The sequence below is a fragment of the Lytechinus pictus genome, chromosome 5, assembly GCF_037042905.1.
Source record: "Lytechinus pictus isolate F3 Inbred chromosome 5, Lp3.0, whole genome shotgun sequence".
Taxonomy (NCBI): domain Eukaryota; kingdom Metazoa; phylum Echinodermata; class Echinoidea; order Temnopleuroida; family Toxopneustidae; genus Lytechinus; species Lytechinus pictus.
In genome coordinates this window covers 53863658-53878489 of record NC_087249.1, presented here as the reverse complement: position 1 = coordinate 53878489, position 14832 = coordinate 53863658, and the positions used below count along the sequence as shown (strand labels likewise).

General features: G+C 34.4%; 1 protein-coding gene across 1 annotated transcript in view; it reads left to right on the top strand.

Annotated features, from left to right (window-relative positions):
- The window catches only part of LOC129261271 (exosome complex exonuclease RRP44-like), a 30828-nt gene that overhangs the window by 1651 nt on the left and 14345 nt on the right, over window positions 1-14832 (top strand). Inside the window, exons 3-10 of the mRNA XM_064099249.1 lie at window positions 303-397; window positions 1221-1402; window positions 2187-2275; window positions 2855-3028; window positions 3650-3793; window positions 4443-4565; window positions 5329-5466; window positions 14260-14406. Coding sequence (XP_063955319.1) covers window positions 303-397; window positions 1221-1402; window positions 2187-2275; window positions 2855-3028; window positions 3650-3793; window positions 4443-4565; window positions 5329-5466; window positions 14260-14406 — 1092 coding nt within the window. The remainder of the gene's footprint in view (window positions 1-302; window positions 398-1220; window positions 1403-2186; window positions 2276-2854; window positions 3029-3649; window positions 3794-4442; window positions 4566-5328; window positions 5467-14259; window positions 14407-14832) is intronic.

Genomic DNA, 14832 nt, shown 5'->3' with positions numbered 1-14832 from the left:
GACTGCAAAGATGAGAATTTAGGGTAGTGATGCCACTAAATCTTACATAAGTGTAAAAAAATAAGTTCTCATTTGTAAGAAGCTTTTTATAGCTAAATATCTGAAAGTGCTTTCTGAAATCGCATTGATTTTTAGATGCCTATTTTATTAGGTTTTGTCTTACACTGTTGTATTGGTAGTTCATCTTGTCACTGGGAGATAAATGAGTTTTCTGTTCAATTCAAGACTGCTTTTTAATCACATTAATTGTGATAAAATGCGCCAGTCTTAATACTAAATAAAATGTCACTTTCTATTTTCAGGTCAAACACAGAAGTTTGCCATCGTACAAAAGGATACGAGATCTCATTGCAAATGACAAAAAAAAGTTCTATGTATTCACAAATGAACACCACAGGTGAGGATATGACTTCACTTTGATTTATCATCATTTATGGTCAATGTTGTGGATCTTACAATTAACATTATGTTTTTAAAATATTTTCAAAGTCAGAGAGATAAATGCCCATACCGTAATACAGAATTTTTCCATGTGACTATAATGCTGGATACAAGTATTATATTTATCATCATTTTGGTATCCTAAGTAAACATTTTCCTTACTCTTATTAAAGAGAAAGGTTTATCGATAGGCTTATGCCATGTACCTCCTCTGCACGATAGTGTGCTTGATAAGTGTATACATGTAGCACATGTATTTTTATTATTAAAGAAGGTCAAGGCAGTGGCATAACATGGCTTTGAAATAAATCAGGTCAAGTTGTTTTTGCCAGGTTATGATCAGGCAGAAGTATTACAACACTGGTATTATAAAATTTTCTGTTGCCCACAGGCCTGGCTGCCCATGTTTTTACTTAGTGGGCATTAGGGACTAGCTATCATGAAACTTGTTACCAAAATGAAATACCATAAATTAGTAATGAATATCTTCTTAGCCATTTAATTAACTTGGCGAGATTGCTTTAGCTTATTGTAGTGGCAAGTTGCCATCGATAACAAGCTTTATTAAACATGACCAGTCCAGTATAGTGTTTCATGGAGCTTCTTTTGAATGATTTCACTGACAGACTATGCAGAGCCAATCAGATGCAAGGATTTCAGTAGCTTATAACATTTTCAGTGGAAATTGCTGGCTTCATGTATTAGTTTCATGAAATGCTCCCTGGAGCGCCAGTTTGGAGATCACAACTCATCCTTTATCATTATTTTCTTTTCCTCAGAGAGACATATATTGAGATCGAACCAAAGGAATCTCCTAATGACTTCAACGATAGAGCAATACGGAAGAGCCTTACTTGGTATGATAATCACTTCAAAGACACTAAGATCAAGATTGTCCTACTCACCAATGATGTTGATAATAGAGACAAAGCAAGGAAAGAGGGTTGTATGGCATACACAGGTAATTATAGAGATGGCATATGTCAGACTTGGAATTAAGAATAAAAATTTTGTATTTCAAGGCTTGCAATAATCCAAGGCCATGACCATGGGTTGCCCTGTTGACTGGCCTTCACACTGCTCTCATTGGCCTTGGAGATCTGGGGCCCATCTTACAAAGAGTTTTGATTGATCCGATCAATCGCAACTATGCAGAGCCAGCAAAGTCAAAATATAAAATGCACGTTTGTTCAATTTTTTTTTCAAGATATGAATGTATATCCAAATTGATTTCTTGACAATTTGGTGTGGTCTCCTTTGTTTACAAAGGACATTTTGCAAATTTCATGTAGAAAAATTTATGACACTGATGGATTTCCATAGAGTTACGATTGATAGGATCAATCGTATCTCTGTGTAAGACGGGGCCCTGTTGTGCACTTCTTCAATTTTTCCTATTCGTCCTGTAATATAAATGTGCCCTATGGAAAAGTGGCCTTGCCCTAAAGATGTGAAATTGGCCTGTTGTTTGGCAAAGTTGTATTGCAAAATGAGACTGCAGTCATCAAATCCCTCCAATTCTTTGCAGTGAGCTCTTACATGTATAACTGTAGAATAAATTTTGTGTCATTTGGTTTGATGTGGGGATGTGTTTATATGGGGGGGGGGGGTGTCTGTGAAATCCCCCCCCCCCCAAAAAAAAAAAAAAAAAAAAATTATAGTAATGTATTTCACTGTTCCAGTATATGAATGAACAAGTATGCCCCTGTGATGTGGATGGTAGAATGTATGTTTTGTTGTTACAGTCAATGAATATGTGAAGGCAATGGAAGGCAGACCTGAGCTGATGGACAGACTGGCTCAGATTGAAACCAAGGAAAGACAACGCAAGGCTGTAAGTCACTCCATACTACTTAATTGAAGCATTCAATCATTACAATGTAGGGTTATTCTTTTTATCATAGAATAAATGCCTGGCTCCAATTTTCCAGGCATCTTTAATTTCTGATCAGTTAATCATATGATTTAAATCCACTGCAGCATTCAGGTCTTTGGCAAGGCTTTAATCTATATTTTCCATTCCTCACAAATGGGTACCGGGTAAGAAGAAACTCCTTGAAAGCTTGAGCATCTGATTGGGGTAGCCGTGCTAAAGTTGAAGTAATAGTATGCAGCCCATTGTGAACATTATATTATTGTATACCATTATTTATTCATATTTATTCATTCAGGGGCAATTAAAGTTGCTTTAAAATGCAACAAAAAAATAATGTGCATGTTCCAAATGCACACTTCTGATTTGTTGAAGATCTATTTATATTGATATTTGGAGTCCTGTGTGATTGCAAATCTTCCTTCAATGTGTCCCTCAGTTATTGAAAATATCAATAATATATTAATAATGTAATCACCTAAAGTGACTTGGCTGCCATTGTTTAAATTTCTCGGCATATTTGATCTTCTCCATTGATAGAATGATAGTGACATCACTGCACCAGGAGGTAAGAACGTTCTTTATCCAGAGCACCTGAGCTCTTGTGAAATCAACACTGGTATCAAGGAAGGGAGATACAAGAAAGGGACCTTCAAAGCAAGCAGAGAAAACTTTAGGGAGGGATACGTCAGTGTACAAGGAGTGGATAAAATGGTAAGAGTACAAGCTTGTAAGGTTTAGAAGTTAGTAGTAAAGGAACTTTGTTTAAAGAAAACAAAAAGGTAGGAAGGGATTGTCATAGAAATAGAGGAAGGGACTTTAAAAGTGTATAAACTCGTAGGCCTGAGTTCATAGTCTAGAACAATGGTTTGTTCTGATTTCATTGTGATTAAGCACATAAAGCCCATTAAATGATATTGTTTATCCCACAGGTAAATTGAAATTACTCACAGCTCTATAAAAATCATGGAAATGAACCATGGTTACAGTGGTAGCAATTATTTATGGTTATTATGGTTATGGTTATTATCTGGATTATGTGACTATTTGTACTTTGTGAGGGAGGAAGAAATATGTCTGAGGCCCTTTTATAAGGACTTACTCCTATGGTAACTTTGCAATTGTTATAACTATCATAAACATTTTTATTGTGGTTGGTTGCTGATCCCTGTTACCATGGTAGTTACCATTAATTTCAAAGTCACCACAGTTGTCTCTCTTTAACTAACAGGTCCTTGATCTTCAGTAAAAAACTTTTCATGTAATGATCATCAGTTCATATGATTTGATGTACAAACTCTGTATTGAATTGTAACTCTTGTAATTTAAACAAAGGTTTTCATCAAAGGACTGGCCAATCAGAACAGAGCTGTACAGGGTGATATTGTAGCAGTAGAAATTCTTCCAGAGTCTCAATGGACAGTGCCCTCTACTGTTATTGCAGAAGACAAGGGATCAAAAGAAGATGTACTAGATGAGGTAAGATGTTGTTGGATTTTGAAATATTTCTATTCATTAAAGGTAATGCAACATAGTTAAACCCACCAGTAGCGTAATGAGCTTTAAAAAATTGAGGTGGCGGAACATGGCGTAAAGGGCAAAATTTCTAAAAAGCTGCAAACGTTTTGAACTTTTTCATGCAAAAATGTAATTTTATTACAGATTTTGATGTAATATACTCAGAACAATGTATTTCTCCCCTTTTAGTTAGTTTTATTTTGTCTTCTCCTTTTTTTTTCTTGGTTGTGAAGCCCCCCCCCCCCCCATCTGTAGGCAGTGAAATCCACAAATAAATTGAGAGGGATCATGGGCTTGTATACTGAATTGGCCAGAACGGAACATGCCTGCAAGTTGTTACTGAGATGCTCATATAGGATAAACTGATTGGTTCACTTGCAGTAGTTTAGAGCCAGCCTGTATTTTATCTAGCATGTCTATTCTTGTTCGCAGATTTCATGATGTCATATTACATTAAAGTTTTCAAATAGTATTCAGTGTTCCCTTGTATTTCTTGCAATTCACCATGGGGTTTTTATGACTTCCATGTCATTGTTTTATAAAGTTTAACGTTAAACTGACAGTGCTAATTTTGCTCATTCCTAATTTGAGTAAAAATTCTATCTTTCAGGATATTGACAACTCAATCAGCAGCCCTAAGAAGGGAGCAATACCTACATGTCGTGTTGTTGGTATCATCCAGCGTAATTGGCGGCCATTTTGTGGTGTTATTATGCCTCCTGCAGTCCAAGGGGTAAGGATTTTGGCTGCTATTACTCAAGCATTTATTTGCTTATATAGTTTGCCACTGCATTTGTTTTTCACTACTTTTTCTTATGCTTAACTTGTATTCATGTCTAAATTTTGTTATGACACTGTTATAAATTTGTCACATTGTACTTTAATGTCATACTACGATTATGTTTATGTATTGTAAATTTATTTTGACTTTACAGTAAATGCAGAAACTCCTGCAAAAAATTATCTTCTTCTTTCTTTGTAGCAAAAACTTAACTGTCTTGTGTACAGTGTTCTAAAGCTCATCTGGGTCATGAAATGATATTCATACAATTAAAAAAACATACTTTCCAAAGGTGACAAGTTTAAAAAATTGGCAAACAAGAGACTATATCTATGTCTATTGTTTTGGTTGGAAATGTTTTGATGCTAGTTGATTTGATCATTAATTGCAATAAATATATACACTGTATTTCACAATAAGATACTTAAAAAGTAAATGCAGTCCAAACTCATTAATTAGTCTTTCATGTCTGGGAATAACTCTATTAAATGGCCTTGTCTCTGGCCAACATGCCTTTCCACAATTTCACAGAGAAAGAGAAATGTTGGAAATTTCCTGTTTGATTAAATTTCAAACACATGAAAAGTATGTACTTGTGTAATCATTATTTAGGAACACTAGGCATGACATGCCCTTGATACAGCTACTAAGATATGAAGGAATAAAAGTAAATTTGATTGCTATTGTCATAATTCTGATCTATGTTCTGTTTTAGGGCACCAGACATCTCTTCATGGCAGCTGAACGGCTTATACCAAAGATCCGTATTGAGACACAGCAGTATGAGACATTGAAAGGTAATAGGATTATAGTCAGCATAGACTCATGGCCAAGAGATTCTAGGTATCCTCGAGTGAGTATTAATTTCATCAACTTATTTAAGGGTTGGTGAATAAATTTCAAGGTCATAGGTCAATCTTTATAATCCATCATTTTATAGCAGTTTAAGAAATGCAGTGTGAACCCTTAGCCAGCAATAGGAATCATAGTCAGCATAGGTTCATGGCCAAGAGATTCTAGGTATCCTCTAGTGAGTATTAATTTCATCAACTTATTTTAGGGTGGGTGAAAAAAAATTCAAGGTCATACTCATAGGTTAGTCTTTATAATCCATCATTCTGTAGCAGTTTAAGAAAGGAAGTGGGAACTCTTAGCCAGTGATAGGAATCATAGTCAGCATAGGTTCATGGCCAAGAGATTCTAGGTATCCTTTTTGTGTATTAATTTCATAAATATCTATTTTAGGGTGGGTGAAAAAATTTGAGGTCATATGTCAGTTTTTATAATCCATCATTCTATAACAGTTTGGGAACCCTTAGCCAAATGATATGGAGATAGTCAGCATAGATTCATGGCCTATAGGTTCTAGATATCTAGCGAGTATACATATCAGAAACCTATTCTAATGGTGATGAGATATTTTGGAGAATTAGGCTATACATGTGTCAAATCAAGAATTAATAGATAAGATAAGGGGCCCACTTTAGAATGAGAGAAACTCAAAAAATACACAGCAACTTGATTTTCAGGTAATCAGAAGTGCACAGTGATGATTTGCATTTAGTTATGTTTAACCTCAACATTTTTACAACAGGAACATGACTGTTCACTGGGTCAGAGTCTACGTGTATATAGATCACTGGCTAGCATTTCATGAATTTTTTTGTCAGTTACTCACTGAGCTACTGAATCTATTGGATCTGATCTCTGAAAAAAAATAAATTACAAGTCACTTAATGAAATCATCCCTTGGACACATGGGATGTCAGTAGGTAAGTATGTTGGGGATGTCGTGGTCGAGTGGGTATGACTCCCATCTTTTATTCTGAGGAATGTGGGTCCAATTCCCAACCATGGCATGTTAACAGCAACCCAGGTGGGATGAATGGGTATTCCTTGAATGCTTGAGCGTGTATATGCCAAGTGTCAAGTGCAGTAGAGAATATTTATATTATAACTACGCTTTATAAATGCTCCATATTATTAAAATTGCAACTCAATGCAAATCAGCTTCAAATTTGGGTTTAATCAAAGGATTTATGCTTGAACTTGGGACTTAATTTGGGACCTAATTAAGAATTGAACTTTAAGATTCTTGCAACCCCAACAAGGCCTGGGAAGAATAACCTAAGTTTTGCCTTTTGAAGTTGGCCAGGGTAAACAATCAAATAGTTTGAACAGTCATGATTGTTGGAATATCAGAAATCACAAGAAAGCAGATCTATTTGCATGACCTACCAGTGGTCACACATAATGTGCGAGCTGACTCAATCGAGTTACTCAGTCGTGTGTCCCAATACAGCGCCTATGATATGCACTTCAACACAGCTGAATGATGCATGGTCGGCAACGCAGCTGTCCTTGTGATGTTTTGAAAGAATTGCAATGTTTGGAATTCATTTAACATTTAGCATAAATTTCATTTGTTATCTTGCACTTTGTTGTCAAATATCAAAGATTATAGCCATGTACTTTAATGATCAAATATATCAAATCAGTAGTCGACGTCATCTGGCGATCATTTGATTAGTGTAAAAAGTAGTATTCGGTTGCCGAATGTTGATTAACTGATCCAATGCATCGATTGTTTGAGTTTTACTCCCAGGACCAACCCCAATTAGACTTCTTGAATTATTCCATGCTTTCACTACATGTTTCTAATCAGTGTCATATCAGGAAAAAATGAGGGTGCAAAATATCTTGGCGTTAGAAGTTTGCAGAGGTAATAAAATCTTGTTTTTGAAATTGTCATGAAGAAATCATTATGTTATGCACTCATCAGAGTATGATGCACAAATGATTAAATGCAAGATGCTCTGTACTTTTGGTTGCGCCTTTGTAATGCATTGCTTCCTCTCCATTTGTTATTCTATGATTAGTTTACATTTATAATTCCTATTAAAAAATACTAGACAACATCTCTTTGTATAAAATCTTGTTTGCTGATAATTTGTTTGATGTTGCACTTTTGTCTCGCCTCGTAGCTGAGCGACTAGGCGCCACTTTTTCAACGGCGGCGGCTGTAACGGCTGTGTCGTCAACATAAGTTTATGAAGTGTTATCATAACTAAGAAAGTATATAGAGCTACCTAGTTCATGAAACTTAAACATAAGATTGATCAAGTAACCAGTCTCTTTGTTTCTTTCTCTCTCTCTCTCTCTTTCTAATTTCTCTAATTCTCTCTGTTTATTACGTTATTACCTTACGGACTGAAAACTTGCTAACTTAAAGGTTCAGTAAAGAAATAAGAACATGGAATCAGAATGTTGTTTTGTAAATTAAAAGGTTGACTTTGAAGTCAGCATTTAGCTCCATTGCAATTTGACTTAGTCCTTTCTTTCTCTCTCTCTCTCTTTTCTCTCTATTTCTCTTTCTTTATTACCTCGATCGGTTACGGATACTGAAGTAAGCTTTAATAGAGGTTCAGAAAAGAAAGAGGTTAATGGAATCGGAATGTTGTTTCGTGAATTATAAACTGAATGTCAATTTTAACTCGTGAAATCATGTTTTTTTGTGAAGTATCTGTCACTGAGGTAAAAGACTGACTTTGAAGTCAGCATTTAGCTCCTTTGCAATGTGACTTATCGGAGTAGCCAGTCTCTTCATTTCTTGCTCTCTCTCTCTGTCTTTTCTCTTTATTTCTCTTTTTTTATTACCTCGATCAGTGACAGATACTGTAGTTAGCTCTGCTAACTTAAAGCATCAGGACAGAAATGAGTACATGGAAATGAAATGTTTCATAAATTATGAACATATTAAGAGTGAAGTGGGTTATAACTAAAAAAATAATGTTTTTTTGTGAAGTATCTTTAACTGAGGTAAAAGACTGACTTTGAAGTCAGCATTTAGCTCCTATGCAACATGACTTATTGGAGTAGCCAGTCTCTTTATTTCTGTCCGTCTCTCTGTCTTTTCTCTATATTTCTCTCTCTTTATTACCTTGGTCAGTTACAGATACTGTAGTAAGCATTGCTAACTTAATTCAGGATAGAATTAAGTACATGGAATTGGAATTGTGTTTCATTAATTACAAATGTATGTAATTTTTGTCTAAGAATGAAGTTGATTTAAACTCATAGAATTATGATTTTTTGTGAAGTATCTTTAACTGAGGTAAATGACTGACTTTGAAGTCCGCATTTAGCTCCTTTGCAACATGACTATTTGGAGCAGCCAGTCTCTTCCTTTCTTTCTGTTTCTCTCTCTCTCTTTATTTCTCACTCTTTATTACCTCGATCAGTTGCAGATACTGAAGTTAGCTTTGCTAACTTATCGGTTCAGGAAAGAAATAACATGCATTCAAAATGTTTTGTGAATTACGAACATTTTTTTTAGTCTATAATAGTGAAGTGGATTTTAAATCATAAAATTATGTTTTTATGTGAAGTTTCTTTAACTAAGGCAAAAGACTGACTTTGAATTCAGCATTTAGCTCCTTTGCAACATGACTTATTGGAGTAGCCAGTCTCTTCCTTTCTTGTTCCCTCTCTTCTCTCTATTTCTCTCTCTTTATTGCCTCGATCAGTTACAGGTACAGTTACATGTAGCTTTGCTAATTTTAGAGGTTCAGTAAAGAAATGGATTCAAAATGTTTTGTTAATTATGTATATTTTTTTGTCTATAAAAGTGAAGGGGTATTACCTGAACCAGTTATACTGAAGTAAGCGTTGCTAACTTAATTCAGGAGAGAATTAAGTACATATACATGGAATTGTGTTTCATGAATTACAAATTTATATTTTTTGTGTGAAGTTGATTAAAAACTCTTATAATTATGATTTTATGTGAAGTATCTTTAACTGAGGTAAAAGACTGACTTTGAAGTCAGCATTTAGCTCCTTTGCAACATGACTTATTGGAGTAGCCAATCTCTTCCTTTCTTGCTCTCTCTCTCTCTCTATTTCTCTCCCTTTATTACCTCAATTAGTTCTATACTGAAGTTAGCTAACTTAAAAGTTCATGAAGAAAAAGTTTATGGAATCAGAATGATGTTTTATGAATTACAAACATATATATATTTTTGGCCTGAGAGTGAAGTTTATTTTAACTTGTGAAAATTTTTTTTGTATGTGAAGTATCTTTAACTGAGGTAAAAGACTGACTTTGAAGTCAGCATATAGCTCCTATGCAACATGACTTATTGGAGTAGCCAATCTCTTCCTTTCTTGCTCTCTCTCTCTTTCTATTTCTCTCTCTTTATTACCTCGATCAGTTACAGATAATAGCATTGCTAACTTAATTCAGGATAGAATTAAGTACATATACATGTACATGGAATTGTGTTTCATGAATTACAAATGTATATTTTTTGTCTAAGTGTGAAGTTGAATTAAACTCATAATATAATGTTTTTATGTGAAGTCTCTTTAACTGAGGTAAAAGACTGACTTTGAAGTCAGCATTTAGCTCCTATGCAACATGACTTATTGGAGTAGCCAGTCATTTCCTTTCTTGCTCTCTCTTTTTATTTCTCTCTCTTTATTACCTCGATCAGTTACAGATACTGAAGTTAGCTAACTTAAAAGTTCATGAAGAAAAAGTTTATGGAATCAGAATGATGTTTTATGAATTACAAACATATATATATTTTTGGCCTGAGAGTGAAGTTTATTTCAACTTGTGAAATATTTTTTTTAATGTGAAGTATCTTTAACTGAGGTAAAAGACTGACTTTGAAGTCAGCATTTAGCTCCTATGCAACATGACTTATTGGAGTAGCCAGTCTCTTCATTTCTTGCTCTCTCTTTCTATTTCTTTCTCTTTATTACCTCGATCAGTTACAGATACTGTAGTAAGCATTGCTAACTTAATTCAGGCTAGAATTAAGTACATATACATGTACATGGAATTGTGTTTCGTGAATTACAAATGTATATTTTTTGTCTAAGTGTGAAGTTGATTTAAACTCATAATATAATGTTTTTATGTGAAGTATCTTTAACTGAGGTAAAAGACTGACTTTGAAGTCAGTATTTAGCTCCTATGCAACATGACTTATTGGAGTAGCCAGTCTCTTCCTTTCTTGCTCTCTCTTTCTATTTCTTTCTCTTTATTACCTCGATCAGTTACAGATACTGTAGCTAGCTTTGCTAACTTAATTCAGGAATTAATTATGTACAAGAAAGCGGAACGTTGTTGCATGAATAATGAATGTTTATGTTTGGTCTTAGTGATGATGTTAGTATGTGAAGTATCTTTAACTGAGGTAAAAGACTGACTTTGAAGTCAGCATTTAGCTCCTTTTCAACATGACTTATTGGAGTAGCCAGTCTTTTCATTTCTTGCTCTCTCTCTTCTCTCTATTTCTCTTTATTACCTCGATCAGTTACGGGTACCGTTGGCTTTGCTAATTTTATAGGACCCAGGAAATAAATGGATTCATAATGTTATGAATTATTAATATTTTGTTTTTGTCTATGAAATTGAAGTGGATTTTCACTTATAAAAATTATATTTTTATGTGAAGAATTTTCAGCTAAGGTAAAAGGCTGACTTTGAAGTCAGCATTTAGCTCCTATGCAACATGACTTATTGGAGTAGCCAGTCTCTTCATTTCTTGCTCTCTCTCTTTCTATTGCTCTCTCTTTATTACCTCAATCAGTTACAGATACTGAAGCTAGCTTTGCTAACTTAAAGGTTCATGAAAGAATTAAGTACCAGTACATGTACCTGGAATTGAAATGTTTTATGAATTATGAACGTATTAAGAGTTAAGTTGATTTAAACTCATAATATTATATTTCTATGTGAAGTATCTTTAACTGAGGTAAAAGACTGACTTTGAAGTCAGTGTTTAGTTCCTATGCAACATGACTTATTGGAGTAGCCCGTCTCTTTATTTCTGTCTGTTTCTCTCTGTCTTTACTCTATATTTCTCTCTCTTTATTACCTTGATCAGTTACAGATACTGTAGTAAGCATTGCTAACTTAATTCAGGATAGAATTAAGTACATGGAATTGGAATTGTGTTTCATTAATTACAAATGCATATTTTTTGTCTAAGTGTGAAGTTGATTTAAACTCATAATATAATGTTTTTATGTGAAGTATCTTTAACTGAGGTAAAAGACTGACTTTGAAGTCAGCATTTAGCTCCTATGCAACATGACTTATTGGAGTAGCCAGTCTCTTCCTTTCTTGTTCTCTCTCTTCTCTCTATTTCTCTCTCTTTATTGCCTCGATCAGTTACAGGTACAGTTACATGTACATGTAGCTTTGCTAATTTTAGAGGTTCAGGAAAGAAATGGATTCAAAATGTTTTGTTAATTATGAATATTTTTTTGTCTATAAAAGTGAAGGGGTATTACCTGAACCAGTTATACTGAAGTAAGCGTTGCTAACTTAATTCAGGAGAGAATTAAGTACATATACATGGAATTGTGTTGCATGAATTACAAATTTATATTTTTTGTGTGAAGTTGATTAAAAACTCTTATAATTATGATTTTATGTGAAGTATCTTTAACTGAGGTAAAAGACTGACTTTGAAGTCAGCATTTAGCTCCTTTGCAACATGACTTATTGGAGTAGCCAATCTCTTCCTTTCTTGCTCTCTCTCCCCCTCTATTTCTCTCCCTTTATTACCTCAATTAGTTCTATACTGAAGTTAGCTAACTTAAAAGTTCATGAAGAAAAAGTTTATGGAATCAGAATGATGTGTTATGAATTACAAACATATATATATTTTTGGCCTGAGAGTGAAGTTTATTTTAACTTGTGAAATATTTTTTTGTATGTGAAGTATCTTTAACTGAGGTAAAAGACTGACTTTGAAGTCAGCATTTAGCTCCTATGCAACATGACTTATTGGAGTAGCCAATCTCTTCCTTTCTTGCTCTCACTCTCTTTCTATATCTTTCTCTTTATTACCTCGATCAGTTACAGGTACTGAAGTTAGCTTTGCTAACTTAATTCAGGAATTAATTAAGTACAAGGAAGCAGAACGTTGTTGCATGAATAATGAATGTTTATGTTTTGTCTTAGTGATGATGTTATTATGTGAAGTATCTTTAACTGAGGTTAAAGACTTTGAAGTCAGCATGTAGCTCCTTTTCAACATGACTTATTGGAGTAGCCAGTCTTTTCATTTCTTGCTCTCTCTCTTCTCTCTATTTCTCTTTATTACCTCGATCAGTTACGGGTACCGTTGGCTTTGCTAATTTTATAGGACCCAGGAAATAAATGGATTCATAATGTTATGAATTATTAATATTTTGTTTTTGACTATGAAATTGCAGTGGATTTTCACTTATAAAAATTATATTTTTATGTGAAGAATTTTCAGCTGAGGTAAAAGGCTGACTTTGAAGTCAGCATTTAGCTCCTTTGCTAACTTAAAGGTTCATGAAAGAATTAAGTACCAGTACATGTACCTGGAATTGAAATGTTTTATGAATTATGAACGTATTGAGAGTTTAGTTGATTTAAACTCATAATATTATATTTTTATGTGAAGTATCTTTAACTGAGGTAAAAGACTGACTTTGAAGTCAGTGTTTAGTTCCTTTGCAATGTGACTTATCGGAGTAGCCCGTCTCTTCATTTCTGTCTTTTTCTCACTGTCTTTACTTCTTTCTCTTTATTACCTCGATCAGTTACAGATACTGAAGTTAGCTTTGCTAACTTAATTCAGGAAAGAATTCAGTACATGGAAGCGGAATGTTATTGCATCAATAATGATTTTTTTTTGTCTTAGAGTGAACTGGGGGGCGTTTCATCAACATTTTTGTCCGACAAGTTGTCAGATCTGACATCTTTCCTTGATTTTGATTGGCTGAGGAGCACTGTTACTATGGTAACTGTCGGATAAAATGGGACTTGTCGGATAAAACGTCCGACAAGTCCTTTCATGAAACGCCCCCCAGGATTATAACTAAAATAAATTACTTGTATGAGTTTATGTGAAATATCCTTAACTGAGGTAAGAGATTGACTTTGAAATCAGCATTTAGCTCCTTTGCAACATTTTTTATTGGAGCAGCCAGTCTCTTCCTTTCTCTCCTTTCTTTCTGTTTCTCTCTCTTTATTACCAATCGATCAGTTACAGATACCAAAGTTAGCTTTGCTAACTAAAGGTTCAGGAAAGAAATAGGTTTGTATTGAATAGAATTTTATTTTTGTGATCTATGAACCTATAGATTTAGTCCAAGAGTGAAGTGGATTTTAACTCATAAACTTAGGTTTTTATGTGAAGAATCTTTTGCTTAGGAAAAAAGACTAACTTGAATTAGCCTTCTCTCTTCTCTCTCTTTATTACTTCGATCAATTGTTGATACTGAAGTCCGCTTTGCCCAACTTAAAGTTTCAGGAAAGAAGTAGCTACATGGAATTTGACTGTTTTGCTTTTCCGACAGCGGCAACGACAGTGTTGGCAGCGTCATCAACATTGAAATCTTATTAAAACCAAGGTTAAAGTTTTTGAGATGTAATCATAACTTCATGAAACTTGAACAAGAGTAATCAAGTGTTATTTAGGGTCAATGAACATAGTATTTTGTTGTCATATACGAGTAGTGTTGTTTGTGAGTTATTATTAATCTTAGAAGTTTTCAAAGTCGGCACTGCTGCTATATTGAATCGCGTAATGCAGGCGAGCCTGCCAGAGGCATACTACTTGTTAATTTTATTTCTTTCCCTTCATCTCAGGGTCATTTTGTTCGGAACCTTGGTGCAATTGGAGACAAAGAAACTGAAAATGAGGTGTTGTTATTGGAGCATGACGTACCTCATCTTCCTTTCTCTGAAGCAGTGCTAAGTTTCTTGCCAAAACTACCATGGACAATCACAAAAGAGGTAGGTTAATTGAAGCAGCATGAGAAGATCTGAGGCATATATACCTCTGCAGGGTGTATAACCATCGCTTGGATTTTCATTACTGGGCACTAAAAGGTTCAATTCAATTATTGTGTAAATTCCCTCTTTATTCATCCATGCGGGGTCCTCTCTATGGAATTCCGGGATCCGGGATAGCATGTGTGTTGAAACATTTAAGATTAAGCTAAAACAAAACTTACCTGTATAACTCATTTTATCAATGATGTTTCTTTGTTATTTATTATTTTGTTATGCTCCTCCCCTTCACTTGTGCGCCTTGAGCATCTCTTACGAGATGGATATGGCACCTAATAAATTGCATATATTATTATTATTCTTGTAATATAGGACGAAGCTGCAAGAGAAGACCTCAAGCATATAGACATCCGCAGTGTAGATCCTCCA